Source organism: Momordica charantia, assembly GCF_013281855.1.
Source record: "Momordica charantia cultivar OHB3-1 chromosome 8 unlocalized genomic scaffold, Mcharantia_2.0 BLBB01000008.1, whole genome shotgun sequence".
Lineage (NCBI taxonomy): Eukaryota > Viridiplantae > Streptophyta > Magnoliopsida > Cucurbitales > Cucurbitaceae > Momordica > Momordica charantia.
This window is the reverse complement of record NW_028275166.1, coordinates 18,021,568-18,038,614: the sequence shown is the minus strand read 5'-3', so window position 1 is coordinate 18,038,614 and position 17,047 is coordinate 18,021,568. Positions and strand designations below refer to the sequence as shown.

The 17,047-nt window shown below is 42.0% G+C and overlaps 3 protein-coding genes across 3 annotated transcripts; all 3 read left to right on the top strand.

Annotated features, from left to right (window-relative positions):
- Nucleotides 1-254: 254 nt before the first annotated feature.
- Nucleotides 255-1,115, top strand: LOC148209689 (uncharacterized). The gene is made up of 2 exons (XM_088126951.1): nucleotides 255-611; nucleotides 711-1,115. Exons 1-2 carry the CDS (start codon nucleotides 255-257, stop codon nucleotides 1,113-1,115), a joined length of 762 nt encoding a protein of 253 aa, XP_087983077.1.
- Nucleotides 1,116-13,774: 12,659 nt separating this feature from the next.
- LOC148209688 (uncharacterized) lies at nucleotides 13,775-14,347 on the top strand. The gene has a single exon (XM_088126950.1). It carries the CDS (start codon nucleotides 13,775-13,777, stop codon nucleotides 14,345-14,347), a length of 573 nt encoding a protein of 190 aa, XP_087983076.1.
- A 318-nt stretch (nucleotides 14,348-14,665) lies between these two features.
- Nucleotides 14,666-14,992, top strand: LOC148209687 (uncharacterized). The gene has a single exon (XM_088126949.1). It carries the CDS (start codon nucleotides 14,666-14,668, stop codon nucleotides 14,990-14,992), a length of 327 nt encoding a protein of 108 aa, XP_087983075.1.
- Nucleotides 14,993-17,047: the final 2,055 nt, after the last annotated feature.

The window sequence follows — 17,047 nt, the reverse complement described above, 5'->3', positions numbered from 1 at the left end:
ACCTAGCAGTGTCGGAAAATGCAGTGAGCTCAGTACTTATCACGAAGGCGGAAGAGCGGCAGAGCCCTGTTTACTACACAAGCAAATCGGTTATCGAGGTCGAGGCTCGTTACCCCTATGTTGAGAAGCTGGCCCTAGCCTTGATAACCTCGGCCCGACGCCTACGACCATACTTCCAGGCACATAAGATAATCGTTCCGACAAACTTCCCCTTGAGGTAGATTTTCTACAAGCCCGAAACGTCGGGTCGACTGATGAAGTGGGCACTAGAGCTCAGTGAGCATGACATCGCCTTCGAGTCGAGAACAACATTGAAGGGTCAGGCAGCCGCAGACTTTGTTGCTGAGCTGACCCCACCCAGCCAAGGAAGCGATGTCCGTGACCAATGGACACTCTACGTGGATGGTTCATCCAATGAGAAAGGTTGTGGGGCAGGTCTGTTGCTCCTCGGCCCCGGTGGTCTTCGGTTCAAGTACGCACTCCGGTTTAGCTTCCGAGCTTCCAACAACGAAGCCGAGTACGAGGCATTGATAAATGGACTGAAGGTCGCTAGGGGGATGGGAGTAAAGCGACTCCTGATTCTCAGCGATTCCCAGCTGATCGTCAATCAGGTTACCAAGGAGTACCAAGTGAAGGAAGCTCTTATGGAGAGGTATTTGGCCAAAGCCCGAGTGCTCCTCGCCCAGTTCAAGGACTATGTGATTTGACAGGTGCCGAGGTCTGAAAACTCCAACGCCGATGCACTGGCTCGCCTAGCCTCGGCATACGAGACTGACTTACCGAGAACAGTTCCAGTTGAAATACTCGCTGAGTCGTCCATCGACCAGCCTGAGGTAATGGAGATCCAGTCAGCTCAGCCTATATGGGTGGATCCGATTAAGAACTTCCTGGTCAGTGGCTCAGTCCCTGCTGATCCGAGCCAGGCCAGAAAGCTCCGACGCCAAGCTGCTCACTACTTGATGCAAGAAGGCAAGCTCTTTAAGAGGGAATATTCCCTACCATTACTGAGGTGCCTCGACCTAGAGGAGGCGAGGTATGTTATCCGTGAGATTCACGAAGGGGTTTGCGGAAACCATGGAGGAGCTCGGTCCATGACCGCGAAGGTCGTCCGCTAGGGCTACTATTGGCCGACGATTGAACGCGACACCAAGAAGTTCGCCAAAAAATGTGACAAATGCCAACGCTTCGCGAGCATCCTCAGACAACCCCCGGAGATGCTGACGTTGATCTCAAGCCCTTGGCCTTTCGCTCAGTGGGGGATAGATCTGATCGGCCCACTACCGATGGGGAAAGGGCAGTTGAAGTTCGCCATAGTAGCTGTAGATTACTTCACCAAGTGGGTGGAAGCGGAACCTCTGACGTCTATTACCGAGGCAAAGGTCGTCAGCTTTGTATGGAAGAGCATAATATGTCAGTTTGGTATACCGAACGCCATCATTACTGACAATGGAAAGCAGTTTGACGGTGCCCGGTTTAATCAATTCTGTCAATAGCTCGGCATACGTCACCTCAGCTCGTCGCCTGCCCATCCGCAGTCTAATGGGCAAGTTGAAGCCATCAACAAGATCATCAAGCGTGGTCTGAAGACGAGGCTGGAATCTCTGAAAGGTCGGTGGGCAGAAGAGTTACCAGAGGTATTGTGGTCTTACCGAACTACACCCCGCCGATCTATTGGTGAGACGCCATACGGCCTAGCCTTCGGGTCGGAGGCTGTTGTCCCTGCGGAAGTTGGCATGCCAACGCCCCGAGTTAAGAATTTCGACGAGCAGGCCAACAGTGAAGCTCTACTCGTGAATCTTGACCTCTTCGAGGAGAAAAGATCTCACTCCCAGCTTCGGCTAGCAGAATACCAGAACTGTATGGCTCGGTACTACAGCGCCAGAGTAAAAGTCAGAACGTTTAAGCCTGGCGACCTCGTCCTCAAGAAGATAATGCATCATGTCAGAGCACTCGAACCGAACTGGGAAGGTCCGTACCGAGTCTTAAAAACACTCCGACCTGGAGCGTATTTGCTGTCCGACCTAAACGGGAGACAACTCCCTCACCCATGGAATGTTGAGCATTTGCGAGTTTATTATCAATGAAATGTGTGTAATCCGACGTGTAAAATTTCATTCATTAATGAAAGCCGATCTCCAATGACTTGTGCAAAATTTGACTTTATTCGTTAAAGTGGTTACCACTACCGAGCTACGTCAAATGGGGGCCAAGGAAGTCTACGTGGTATGACCTATGCTAAACGACCTACGATATGTTATATTTCTACAAACACGCGAAGCAATGGTCAGCTCGTAGGAACCTGGTTATCCCCAACACACACCGCCGAGCGGAATTGTTCGGCTCGTAAGTCGTTGTGTAGGTAAGAAATTATGAAGACCCGAGAAACTAAAACAACGAGACCAAAACTAAAATTGAAGTTTAATTAAATTTCTCCAAGTGTAGGGACCTCGGAGAGAACAACTCGAGTTTGAACGAAGTTTGTTTTCATTGAATTTAAAGCTTGATGAAGAGTCGAGGTATAATTAAAGTTTAATTAAATTTCTTTAAGTATAGGGACCTCGGAAAGAATTACTCGGATCTAAACAAAACAACGTCATTTCATTAGGATAAAGTTTAATGAATAGCCGAGGTATATATGCCTCGGCTCAGTACAGATTTGGTTAAAAAAGAGAGAGAAAGCAAGAAACAACAGAAGGCCGAGGCGATCTACTTATGAGGGGGGTCGGCAGGCTTGCTGGACCCCGCCTCGGCACCAGCAGCCTCAGCCTCTTCACCGCCCTCGGTAGGCCGCTCCACCCATATGGACTCGTATTCTTGCTCGACAGCGGCGATGGCATCCTCCGAGCAAGCGGGTCGAGCTTGTTGACAGCATAGTAGAAGCCTTTGTTCGCCATGTCGCGAGCTAGGCCGTCAAACTCGGGGAATTCTTTGATTTTCTTCTCCAAGTAGGCCCAGCTCGCCAAATTCTGTCGAGCCTCGTTCCAGCAGCCCTTCTCCGCAGTCTTGGCTCGACCCCGAGCGTTTTTCAGGTCAGTACGAGCTTGGGCGATTAGGGCTTGCGACCTGTCTGCCTCCGCTTCATTCTCAGCTCGGGCCCGGACAACCTCGGCCTCGAGCTCGGCGATCCGTCGCTCGTAGGAGGCATTCGTCTCCTTCTCTTTCAGGTCTCGCCCTCCGAGCTCTAGGCTCATCATCGACGCCGAGAGGTAGGCATGGTAGTGCAGCTGTAAAGACCAGGGGTTAGATCAAAAGAGATAAAGAAAAAGAAGAAAGGAAGGGTAGGCACGAGCTTACCTCTACAGCCAGAGCTATGATCTTCCTCACCGCCTCCACAAGGTCCTCAGGCGCCTGAACAGCTCGCTCCACACGGCAGGAGCTGGAGGATCTCACATTCGTTGCCGCCTCGTGGATGTTGAGGCGAGAGAAGGCGAGCTTGAATGGCAGTGGAAGCTCGTAGCAATGCCGCCGACCCAGCTGAGACCCATCCTCCGAGTCAACCATGATGGGAGGAGGCAGAGATTTGGAGTTGACCTCCTCGGAGGGGAGTGTCTCCCTCACCCTTTTCCTTCGCTGCAGTGGAGTAGCCGACTCCTCGCCACTGACGATGGTTTGCAGAGGCTGAGCCTGAAGGGCCTGGAGTTTGGCTAAGTTCGCCATCCCGGGAGCCGGGACGTCGGCACTGCTCGTACGATGACGAGCTTGAGGAGGTGCTGGCAGAGCAGACGGGACCGAGGCCCGCTGCCGCTTCGTACTACTAAGCGCGAGGAATTTGGAGGCCATTTCTGCAAAAAGGACGAGGTTAGACAAGAGGTTGCAATCGACCGAGCTGAGGAGTCAAGGAGTAGTTACCTTCGGGAGCTTTACGTTTTTGCGAGCTGCGTTGCCAAGGTCTGGGTAGCTTCTTAATTCGTCCGCTTGGTCGTGAGGACTGAGACCGCTGGAGAAGAGGTGGGAGTTTGAGACTAGTGCTTCACCCCACAGCGCGTACTTCAATCTCCGACCCTGGGCTCGCTTGATGATCTCCCAGGACTTGTTGTTAATCCTCGGAACGGGGGATGGCAGAGCTGCAAAACAAGATAACATCAGCAACGAAGTTACTCAAGTTAAGGCAAAAAGGAAAAAAAAACGACCCCAGCTCGCACCTAAGACATTCACCTACATCTCCGAATTCTACTGGGACTTGGCAGGTCGGCTCACCCCCTCCGTCCCTCAGAAGCCACTCGCCAGAGACGAGGAACCAACACTCCTTCCAATTTTTGTTAGAAGAGGGGTTCCTAATCAACTGACCTACGTTCCGCCGAGCTGAGAGGTAGTGCCGACCCTCTTGATACGAATCCATTTGTGACCAATTACATATATCAAAGGAGCAATTATTACAAGAAAGGCAAGGAAGATTCAAGAGGCTTTCACACTGCACCTTCAAAAGCTTGTTAATGCACAAGAACCAACAAAGAGTTTTGAGCCCGAATTTATTCATAATGTTACTTCAATGAGTCAAGAAGAGAATGGAGCAAAGATGGCACGGGAAAAGTTGTCTATTTTGAGAGATGGCACGGACGACAAAAAAAGTGTGTAGATTCGTGAACAGGTGCCTTTGCAGATTGCACCTCTTTGGAGTTTGTGAAGTCAAAAGTTGTCAAACCATATCCAAATGTGAAGCGCCTCCTACAGCACATAGATAAGACCATTTGAAGCATGACTACGTTTTCTGATCCGCATTTAAGTGTCTAGAATGATGTGCAATCAAGTTTTAATTTGCATGTCTTATTTTCTACAATTTGCATTAAGTAGTATTTTGAAAAACTTTTGGTGTTCTTATGTTGAACGACCATTTGGCCTATTTAAAGGCTTGTAATGCTCTTGTTATGGATAACTTAAGATTAAAACATATTGAAATTCAAGAACTTTTGTTCCTTAACACTTTTGGTGTTGCTTCTTTCAAATCTTGCTTTAGGTTTGATGTTAAACCGATTCATTGGATTAGTCTCGATCAAGCTAATTCTGGAGTGAATCGTCTTAGGATCTAGGAGTGTCTATCGTAGATTCTAAGTCCGATCTAAGAGTGATTCATCTTCTAACCTTACTCTTGGTTGGAATCATTCGGTAAGTTAGTCGTTTTTGTGAATGTTTGCAAGGATCCTAGAAGGACCTCTAGCTTTGTAAACCCGAGCAACCTTGGCGCTTATCATTTGGTATCAGAGCATTGGTCGACATCCTTTGGCCGGTTCTAGAGGTGAAATATCTTTACTTTATTTAATTTTATTTTTCTGTTATTTTCCTTTTTCGAAAGTAGTTTCTTACAAAGTGTAACAAGACATAACTTGTCTTGAAATTCTTGTATTTTGCTCTCGGATCATTAGCAAAGAAAAAAAAAATTAGAAGCAAAAGAAAAAAAAAGGAAAAAAAAAACAGAAGCAAAAGAAAGGAAAAACAGTAGTAAAAAGAAACAAAAACAGTAGCAAAAAGAAAGAAAACCGTAGAAAAAAAAAAGCATTCGAAGATCCGAGGCACACGAAAGGGTCTTTTCATTATGTTGTGTTTTGTTTAAATTATCAAGTTGTTTATCCTAAGATTGAGTTTCTGTAGTCTTAGTTTGTGAGAGTTGATCATTGAATTAGTTATATCAAGCTTTAAGCAAGATTGCACCAAAATTTAAGCCAACCCTTACATCTTTGACCTAGTACCAAAAGCCTACCCTTGAGTGATAAACACGAGTGTCCTTGAGTGAAATCTTGGTGAGAAGAGTGGTAAGGAACTTATTATCATTATTATTGTTTCTAACAAAATGGCACAGGATGGAGTACCACAAGTACCGCAAGATCCTAACATGGTGATTCTTCAAGCAATTCAAGGAATGATGGAAATGATGATGGAAGATAGACAAGAAAGGAGAGCGCAACAACAAAGAGAAGAACGAGCCTTACAAGAAGATGATGCGTTTGACCTTACTGAACAAGAAAGACAAGTTGGAGGAAGAAGAAATGGGAGAGGAAGAAGACGAAATAACTTTGACAACGTCATGCAACCTATAAGATTGGAAAGATTAAATGAAAATAGGGATGGCGGAGCTAAACTCAAAATTCCACCATTTAGTGGAACGGCGGACCCCGATGCTTACTTGCGATGGGAAAGGAAGATAGAACGTGTATTTCATTGCTCTACATATAGTGAAAATAAGAAGATGAGACTTGTCATTGCCGAATTCATTAATCATGCTAATGAATGGTATCAACATCTCAAATCCGAGAAAAGAAGGAAAGATGAGGATCAAATAGAAACTTGGGAAAAACTCAAAGAAGCCATGAGAATGAGGTATGCTCCCAAACATTATAAAAATGATTTGAAAACTAAACTGCAAGCTTTGAGGCAGGGAACAAAAGTGTTGATGAGTATTATCAAGAGATGGTGATTTTAATGGAAAAAGCACACATTCGAGAAGAAGAGAAGAAGAAACCATGTCTAGATTCCTTGGAGGTTTGAATCTGGAAATTGTTCATCATATTGATAGAAATCCACCACCTTACTTGGAAGATATGTATCACCATGCTATCAAAATTGAAGATCAATTGAGGAAAGAAGAGGAGCATTCAAAATGGAATGGATTCATGCAACCAAAAGGGAAGTTTGGTGATGTTAAAAGAGTGAAGGCCGAGAGCTCCAATGCCAAAAACAATGAAGTTCCGAAGGAGGTAAGGGAGAAGACTAATTCTCTTACATGTTGGAAGTGCAAAGGGTTTGGACACATGAGCAAAGAATGTGTCAATAAAGAAGTCATGGTGATAAGAAATGGTGTTGTTGATTCAAATGATGCTTGTGAGAAATATGATGCAAAATTTGAGGAAGATTCTAAAGCACATGTTGATGAATTTATTGAACAAGATCGCAAAGATTCTGATTTTGATAAAAGTGAGTTCAAAGAAAAGAGAGAAAGAGAAGAGTTAAGAGAAAGAAATTCGAAGGAGAAAGAAGAGGAAAATAGCAAGATCCAATCCATTTGTCAATATAAGTCAAATCTTATAGCATTGTTGCATAAGGACCCTTACTATCAAGCTCACATATTTTATCCTAGTCTTTCTACTTTTCTAAGATTTTTGCAGGAAGTTCCAACTTTTCAATTCAAGCATGATCGAATACAAGAAACAAAGGAAGCTATAAAGGAGCCAAGAAGAGTTATCCTATCATCTTCTCATGATCTTGAGATTGTCTTACAAGGTAAGTATAAAATATATCTTGATTTTAAAGATACTAACTTGCTTCCTTATTGTGTAGATAACCATGGACATAAGAAACCTAAGGTGAAAGGCATTGTGGAAAACTACTTATCCAAGAATTTGTATAAAGAATTCCATGGTCGAGAAAGCAGAATGTTATGTTGGAGAATGCAAATGCAAAGTACCAAGTGGAGGAAAAATAAATCCGAGCACAATTTCAACAAACCAAGTGATTGGGTTTGGAAGCACTTTTGGAAGGAACGAAGAATTTGTCCAAGTCCAAACATAAGAAGACTAAGAAGGATGATATTACATGAAGACTTCAAGATTGCACTTCAAGGAAGTCAAAAAGTGGTGTTAACTCAAAGAAGGCAAACAAGAAAGGGCCACAGAAATTTTCAAGAAGAAAGAAGTGACATGTCCAACGAAGAAAATCATAAATCTTCAAGCTCCAATATACAACTCACAAGGTAAGGAACAAGTTGTTAAGGCTTATCATTGGACTAACTTGATTCGTTTTGATGAAGGAAATGAAAACCTTGATTTGAGGACAAATCCTTTTAAAGAAAGGGGGGATGATACGAATCCATTTGTGACCAATTACATATATCAAAGGAGCAATTATTACAAGAAAGGCAAGGAAGATTCAAGAGGCTTTCACACTGCACCTTCAAAAGCTTGTTAATGCACAAGAACCAACAAAGAGTTTTGAGCCCGAATTTATTCATAATGTTACTTCAATGAGTCAAGAAGAGAATGGAGCAAAGATGGCACGGGAAAAGTTGTCTATTTTGAGAGATGGCACGGAGGACAAAAAAAGTATGTAGATTCGTGAACAGGTGCCTTTGCAGATTGCACCTCTTTGGAGTTTGTGAAGTCAAAAGTTGTCAAACCATATCCAAATGTGAAGCGCCTCCTACAGCACATAGATAAGACCATTTGAAGCATGACTACGTTTTCTGATCCGCATTTAAGTGTCTAGAATGATGTGCAATCAAGTTTTAATTTACATGTCTTATTTTCTACAATTTGCATTAAGTAGTATTTTGAAAAACTTTTGGTGTTCTTATGTTGAACGACCATTTGGCCTATTTAAAGGCTTGTAATGCTCTTGTTATGGATAACTTAAGATTAAAACATATTGAAATTCAAGAACTTTTGTTCCTTAACACTTTTGGTGTTGCTTCTTTCAAATCTTGCTTTAGGTTTGATGTTAAACCGATTCATTGGATTAGTCTCGATCAAGCTAATTCTGGAGTGAGTCGTCTTAGGATCTAGGAGTGTCTATCGTAGATTCTAAGTCCGATCTAAGAGTCATTCATCTTCTAACCTTACTCTTGGTTGGAATCATTCGGTAAGTTAGTCGTTTTTTGTGAATGTTTGCAAGGATCCTAGAAGGACCTCTAGCTTTGTAAACCCGAGCAACCTTGGCGCTTATCACGTCTCCCTCGTTGGAGGCTTTGACGGTGTGGGTCGCTAAGAGCTGATCTACTGTGAGCCTGTCCTCATCCTCATCTCGGAGGACCCACCACAAAACGTAGGCTCCGAGCACGGTAGACAACCCATTAGGGGAGAGCTGAGCTGGGGCGAGGTTGACTGCGTTAAGGAACCTTTGGATGAAGGGATGAAGACGAAGTCTAACCCCCCTACTGAACATCTGGGGATACAAGCTGACGAAGCCTGGGGGAGGGTCGTCAAGACATTTGCCGACGTTGGGCACCCTAAGCTCTATGGAGTTGGGGATCAAATAGATCTTGCGAAGCTCGGCTAATCTACCTACCCAGCAGGTTGAGGGAGGTAGCTTGGCCACTGGACCAGGGTTAGGGTTTCCTGAGGTGGATGTTACGTTGGGGAGTACCGAGCTACCCTCGGCACGAGGTTTCCCTGGGGTTGGGGGTGGGTTAGGCCCCCCTACAGTATTGGCTACTCGACGAGCTGGACTACTCAGACGACGACTCACTAAACGAGCTACTTATTGTCAGACCTGAATGGGAAGAAACTAGCTAAAGAAAGTAGGAGAGAGTACCTGACTTGGAAATGGCCAAGGTACACGAAAACTCGAAAGTGAAAAAGTGAAAAGTGAAAACAAAAACCCCACCTTTTATAAGACAGCCGGGAAGCGCGAGAGCCGTCTGATCGAGGAAGGATCAACGGACAGGATTTGTCCACGCCACGCGATCCCCATGACGACGTTTGGGTTCTCGAAGTAGAAGCTAGGGCTGACGCATCTATGACGTCACACATGCACGGGTGTATTCGGCCCATCTTCGAGTTAGCTCGAAGGACTTCGCCAAGCCGATCTCCGCCACGCAGAAGTGGGGGCCAATGTTAGATGCGAATCCCGACCTGTCACGTGTCATGATCGAAAAGGTGAGATTGATTGAACACGCGGAGGGAATGTAGAAATTGACTCCAAAATGTCCAGATCGGCAGTCAGGGTAGGACCTACATTGTCGAGCCGACCTAGTACAAAGTCCGTAACAATGTCTCTTCCGTACCCGACAACACGCCGCGATTTTAGGGTGTGTCAGAATCCCTGTCGGGCCCAGTTTCTATAAATAGAAGCCCTAGCCTTAAATGCAAGGTACGCAATCCTGAGTAGACTCGGCAAGTTAGCTTGGACCAGAACTAACTTGCTCGTCGGACTGCTAACTTTGTTTTGCAGGTCTCAAGAGTGTTCAGGGAAGGGGCGGGACCGTTGGAGGTAGTTCGTCCTGAACGTACCGATCTAAGTCGTATCCGAGCTCATCAGTTTCTAGCTCAAACAGTGTTAATATGTCGAGTAGAGGAAAGAGTGGAGGTCTCATGCTACTGTGGAATAGAGACACAAATGTTAACATCTAGTCTTTCTCGGTGGGTCATATTGATGCCATTGTCAAGAATATTAAGTGCGATGGGAGATTCATAGGTTTTTATGGCAATCTTAGTGAAAAGTGCATAATGGATTCGTGGAAGCTTATGGTCTGAAGTAATAGTGAAAACAAATTACTTCTAAGACGAAAAAGAAGGAGAAAGTCATATAAATTCTAGTCAAATGCAAGCTTTACGTGATTTGATTAACTCCTATAATTTAATTGACGTAACATAATGACCATTTCAGATGGTTCAACGTGCAGTTCACCAACAATCTTACTTGGGTAAGGCTTGATAGATTTCTTATAAATTTGGGTATGTTAAATAAATGCATCATCTTCTTTAAAGTGAATCATATGGAATTATTAGCTACGGATCATAGGCCGATTTTAGCAAAGTGGGATTTTCAGAAGAATCACGGTTAAATTTACTGAAAACAGAGATTGGTAAATTTTGAGGAAGCTTGGAAAAAGTTTTCAGAGTGTAAAAGTCTGATTAGTGATTCTCGGAAATCTATGTCAGGGGATGATGTACACAATTTTCATGCAAAAATCGACTCTTATCTCAAGAATCTTAAAAGTGAAATAAAGCAAGGTTAGATGATCTATGAGAGGTGCAATTGAGCAGAAAGAAAATGAGCTTGAAGTTCTTAGAGAAAAGATTGTGCCTAGCTGGCATGAAGATTTATTCACAGCTGAAAACGAATTTGTCTTTTTTATGAGGATGAGATTTACTGGAAGCAAATATCTAGAGAAGATTAGATGATATGGGGGTCACAATGGCAAATGCTTCCACTTACGTGCAAACTAGATGACGAAGTTAAATGCATTTCTAGAATAAGGGATGAATACGGTCAGTGGAAAGACAAAGACGAAGCCATTAAAATAGTGGTTACAAATTGTTTTGGAGATATTTTCTCCGTTTCAATCCCCAATGAAGTGGAGATTGCATTGGGGATTGAAGCAACTATTGATAGTATATGCTGGAAGCCGGAATAGATATGGCTGCCAGGCATTGCAGGAGCCGGCGCTAGAAATCGAACAGCGGATCTCAATGGCAACTTTTAATTAAAAAAAATTTAAAAAATCAAAAAGGATCCAATCTCTTATCTTTGTAGTCTATATGATGGACTCCACGAGAATTTCACAGCTATCCTCGATCTACAATGAACCGATGTGTGGGCACCTCTTGAGAGAAAAAGGAAGAACACATTCTTCTTTGATGGCTACTTGGGGAGGGAGAGATCTTACTTTTTTTTCATACCTTAGAGTTTTGCTACAAGTCTCTCAATATAGACTTTGGGCAAAAACCCTAATGGTCTAATTAATTCTCTAATTAATTATAAAAATTAAAAACTATTTTTAATTTTCTTAATTATTGTATTCTCATTTGATGGGTTTCGGTCCATGGACCTTCCATGAAACCAACCAAGTCATATACCATTAAATTAATAATAAATTTAATTATTATTAAAAACCAAATTAAACATTTTAATTTAATTAAATAATCGACATTATTTATTTTTTTCTCCCAACTTATTGTTCGCTGTAGAGTTTAACGAGCTAGCAGTGGGACCTTATGGACCTATAGCTTTGAGCTCCAATGGTCAACAATTGATTAATTAAACTTATTAATTGACCAACTTTACTATTAACCCAAGGTGATTCCACTAAAGACCAAAGGTTGTCCCCTCATGCACTGCAAATGAGTTATGTCCACGGATATAATTATAACAGCCCATATTATCGTTCACAAAGTGATTCATGGTCCCAATTGGACGAAATTATCATTTTGCCCTTGGTCCCGTCTCTTGCTATTTAAGTCCCACTATTTCTCTAATGGATAGCCTTCCATGATCTCATCAAGGGTTATTCTTCTTGAGGTATTAACAAGGTGGGTACCATGTTATCCAAGCCCCAAACCAGCACTATAAGGGAATCACTTATATACTCACTCAATAAGTAGAAGTACACACTTTGCACTTTCAATATTAAGTGGCTGTGAATTCCATCTTGTGTAGAAATACTCCTAGCTCCCCAATTGAATATGTTCCCAAGATAGTAGGCTTATTGGGCAAACACTCTGGTTACCCTCACCCATGTGAATCAAAGAACACACTAGCATAGACAGGAGTTCACAACACACTCAGGATTAAGATTAAACGAGCATATAATCATTCTAGTGATATGTTTGCAATTTCTATAACAGTCTTATTAGAAAATACAAGACACATCGTAGTCCAGTCTTATACAAACTCATTTTATATGATACTCCCACTCGTATGTCTCCACATGAATTATTGAGATTAGATCATTTGTTACTTTTACAAAGTGGGCCGTATCAATAGTGTTACCAAGATAAGGCACCCAACCTTATCTGTATACTATAAACACTTTCGGTTACAACTAGAACACAATCCTCCGCATGTCAACTATATACTGTTCAAGTTTACACTAGTAACCTTGGATTTTCATAAAATGAATAATATTAATTGCGCATAAAAATAATCAAATTATTTTATTAATAAATTACGAGACTTTAGGGTATAAATCCCAACATTATATAGCCTCGAGTTACAATAGACTAAAATTTTGACTAGCCAAGGATTTCTCAAGGGAGGAAATCAAAGCTGCTCTCAAAAGTATGCATATCCCACTAAAGCCCAAGGTCTTGATGGGGTTCAGACTCTATTTTTCCAAAAGTATTGAGATATTGTCGGCAATAATACGGTGAATATTTGCCTCAACATTCTTAACCATAATTCTCACATGGGCCCTATTAATAAAACTAACATTGTGTTTATTCCAAATAAAAAAGACCTCAAAGAATGAAACAGATTCTTGGTAGCGTTATTTCTCCTACTCAATCGACCTTTCTTCTGAGAAGAAGCATCACTTATAATGCTCTCATTGGTTGCGAATAAATTCATGCAATTAACAACAAAAGATTTGGAAGAGAGGGTGATGTATCCATGAAGCTAGATATGAGCAAAGCCTACGATAGGGTCAAATGGAGGTACTTAAGACAAATAGTGGAACAATTGGGTTTCGAGAGTTGTTGCATAAAGATTATCGTGGAATGTACAGAGTTGGTTCACTTTCCGGCCTTGATCAACGAGATGCCTAGCCAGAACTTCATTCCCAAGAGAGGACTAAGACAAGGAGACTCATTTTCTCCTTTATCTCTTCATTATTTGTACGGAGGGTTTTTCAACCCTCCTAAATAAAAAATAGAAGAACGAGACCTTGTTAGTTAACTCAAAGCTACAAATACAAAGTTTGAATGTTAATTTTGAATTGGTTTGGTCAAAGACCTAGTTTTTAGGAAGTTGTTGATATTTCTTTTTTAGTTGTAGTCAAGTCTAAGTTGCTATTCTTATGGGTTAGTTGAGTAGCTAATTATGTGGAGATAGTTATGTTTATTTTCAGTATCATAGTATGTATTTATATGGAGCACTAATGAATCAAATTATTACTTCCCCCACTTTCTTATTTCTCTCTCAATAAGTACATCAACAGTGGTATCAGAGCTTTAAATTCTTAAGGGATTTGTGAGTAAGGACTAGTGAGATTTTTTCGAGAGAAACTAAGTGATACACCTGTGAGAGTTTTGTCCAATGGAGTTAGGATCAAACAATCTTTTCTTCACTGGCTCCACCTGTGTTTGATGGTGAAAACTATCAAGCATGAGCAATTAGAATACAAGCCTACATGGAGGGTTGTGATTATTGGGAAGCAATTGAGCAAGATTATGAAATTGCTCCACTTCCTGATAATCCAACAATGCATCAGATCAAGTCTCACAAGGAGAGGGTCACCAGGAAGGCAAAGGCTCGAGCTTGCCTATATGCAGCTGTGTCTCCCGCCATATTCAACAGAATTATGGCATTGAAGTCAGCAAAGGAGATCTGGGAGTTCCTCAAAAGTGAGTATGAAGGTGATGAGAGGATTAAAGGCATGAAGGTGTTGAACTTGGTGAGGGAATTCGAGAGAATGCAGATGAAGGATTCTGAGCCCATCAAAGAGTACTCAGACAAGTTGATCGGGATTGCTAACAAGGTAAGAGCATTAGGAACTGATCTATCTGACAATAGATTGGTTCAGAAGATTCTGGTTTCAGTACCTGAGAGATATGAAGCAACCATTACTTCCTTAGAGAATACTAAAGACCTCTCCAAGCTCAAAGTGATAGAAGTTGTTAGTGCTTTACAAGCACAGGAGCTGAGGAGGTTGATGAGGCAAGAAGGAAGCATTGAGGGGGCACTGAAAGCTAGAATGCAGTAGGGAGAAGGTGGAAAAGAGAAGAAGGCGAGTGGCAGCAGTAGCTCAGAATCTGCTGCAAAGGATGTTGGTAGTGCATGCAAGCACTGCGGGAAGCACAACCATCCACACTTCAGATGCTGGAGAAGGCCAGATGTGAAATGTAGAAGGTGTAATTTATTGGGACACATTGAACGGTTTTGTAAAGGTGCCAAGACTCAACAACAAGGAGGAGCACATGCTGCAGTACAGCAAGAAGAAGATCAACTCTTTGTGGCTACCTGTTTCTAATCGGCCAATCATTGTGATGGTTGGTTGGTTGATAGTGGGTGTACCAATCATATGACAAGTGACAAAGAGTTGTTCAAGGACCTTGACAAATCATTCAAGTCAAGGGTGAATATAGGAAATGGTGAGTATCTAGAAGTGAAAGGGAAGGGCACAATGTCAATAGAGAGCTGTGCTGGAACCAAGTTGATCAGTGAAGTGTTGTTTGTTCCTGAGATTGATCGAAACCTATTAAGTGTTGGTCAACTTGTAGATAAGGGATTTAAAGTATTCTTTGAAGACGGGAAGTGCCTCATTTCTGATTCCAGTGGAAATGAGTTGTTCAAAATAAAGATGCAGCACAAGAGCTTTTCATTAGACCATTCGAGAAGGAGCAAATAGATTTCAAGTGTCAAGTGAATGACACTGAGTTATGGCACAAGAGGTTGGGGCATTTTCATCAGAAGGGGTTGCAGTACCTGCAGAAAAATGAGATGGCAATAGGAGTACCGGTTCTGGAGGAGCTGAAAACAAACTGCAGAACTTGTCTGACAGGGAAGCAAACAAGATTGTCATTCAAGAAGTCAGTTTGGAAAGCAACCGAGAAGCTACAGCTCATCCACACTGATTTGTGTGGACCTCAACCAACTCTCTCACTAAATGGTAGCAGGTATTTCATTATCTTTATTGATGATTATACTCGGATGTGTTGGATATATTTCATGAAGCAGTTGGAGTGTTTCTAAAGTTTAAAAGATGGGTTGAGAATCAAAGTGGCTGTAAGATTCAAGTGGTGAGGTCCGACAATGGGACTGAATATACATCACAAAGGTTTAATTCCTTCTGTGAAGAAGCTGGGATAGAACATCAACTCACTGCTCCATATTCTCCACAACAAAATGGAGTTAGTGAAAGGAAGAACAGGTGTATTATGGAGATGACAAGATGCTTGTTGCGTGAGAAGACTTTGCCAAAGGAGTTTTGGGCTGAAGCAGCAAACACAGTAGTCTTTCTATTGAATAGAATACCTACAAGGGTCTTGGAGAAGAAGACCCCCTATGAAGCTTGGTTTGATACTAAACCAAAACTGACAAATTTGAAGGTGTTCGGTTGTTTGTATTTTTTTTATGTTCGGTTGTTTGTGTTTTTTTTATGTTCCACAGGTGAAGAGAGACAAGTTGAGTGAGAAGGCAGAACCAGGAATCTTTGTAGGCTATACCATGGTGTCCAAAGCCTACAAGATCTGTCGACCTCACACAAAGAAGATGGTGATTAGTAGAGACGTTCAATTTTTGGAGGAGTGTAAGAGTGTGAACACTCCGATGATTCAGAAGGAGAAGTTGCAGAAGGATGATGGGGAGGAACCTGCAGACGAGAATGTGTATAGAAGTCTAGTGGGATGTCTTATGTATCTCACATCCACTAAGCCTGACATCATGTACACTGTAAGTGTCTTATCTAGATTTCTTCACTGTGCAAGCAAGAATCATATGGTTGCTGGAAAGAGGGTTTTGAGATATCTTAAAGGCACACTGTCCTTTGGGATCAAATACAGTAATGTTGAAAATTTTGAGTTGCAGGGTTACTCAGATAGTGTTTGGGTTGGGTCATTAGATGATATGAAGAGCACCTCTGGCTATTGTTTCACTTTTGGCTCAGGGTATTTCTCATGGTGTTCAAAAAAACGAGATATAGTGGCTCAGTCAACTGCAGAAGCTGAGTTTATTGCAGCAACAGCAACAGTCAACCAAGCTGTTTGGCTGAAGAAGTTGATGCGTGACTTGCATCTAAAACAAGAAGAGAGTGTGAAGGTGTTTGTGGATAATCAAGCCACTCTAGCTATTTCATTGAATCCGGTTTTTCATGGAAGGACCAAGCACTTTAAGATCAAGTATTATGTTCTTAGAGAGATGCAGAAGGAAGGAGAAGTTCAGTTGGTGCATTGCAGCTCAGAGGAGCAAATAGCAGATATCTTCACTAAGTCCTTTAGTGTGGGTCGTTTTCAAGCTCTTAGGAGCAAGTTGGGTGTTTGTAGTATTTGAGTCAGGAGGAGAATGTTAGTTAACTCAAAGCTACAAATACAAAGTTTGAATGTTAGTTTTGAATTGGTTTGGTCAAAGACTTAGTTTTTAGGAAGTTGTTGATATTCCTTTTTTAGTTGTAGTCAAGTCTAAGTTGCTATTCTTATGGGTTAGTTGAGTAGCTAATTATGTGGAGATAGTTATGTTTATTTTTAGTATCATAGTATGTATTTATATGGAGCACTAATGAATGAAATTATTACTTCCCCACTTTCTTATTTTTCTCTCAATAAGTACATCAACAGACCTTAACAGGTTTGAAAATCAATAAATATTTCCCTTCATTAACCCATTTGTTTTACGCAAATGTAGCTTGCTTTTCTCTAAAGCAACTTAAGGTAACGCCCAAGTCATTAATAAGATCCTGAAAACTTAT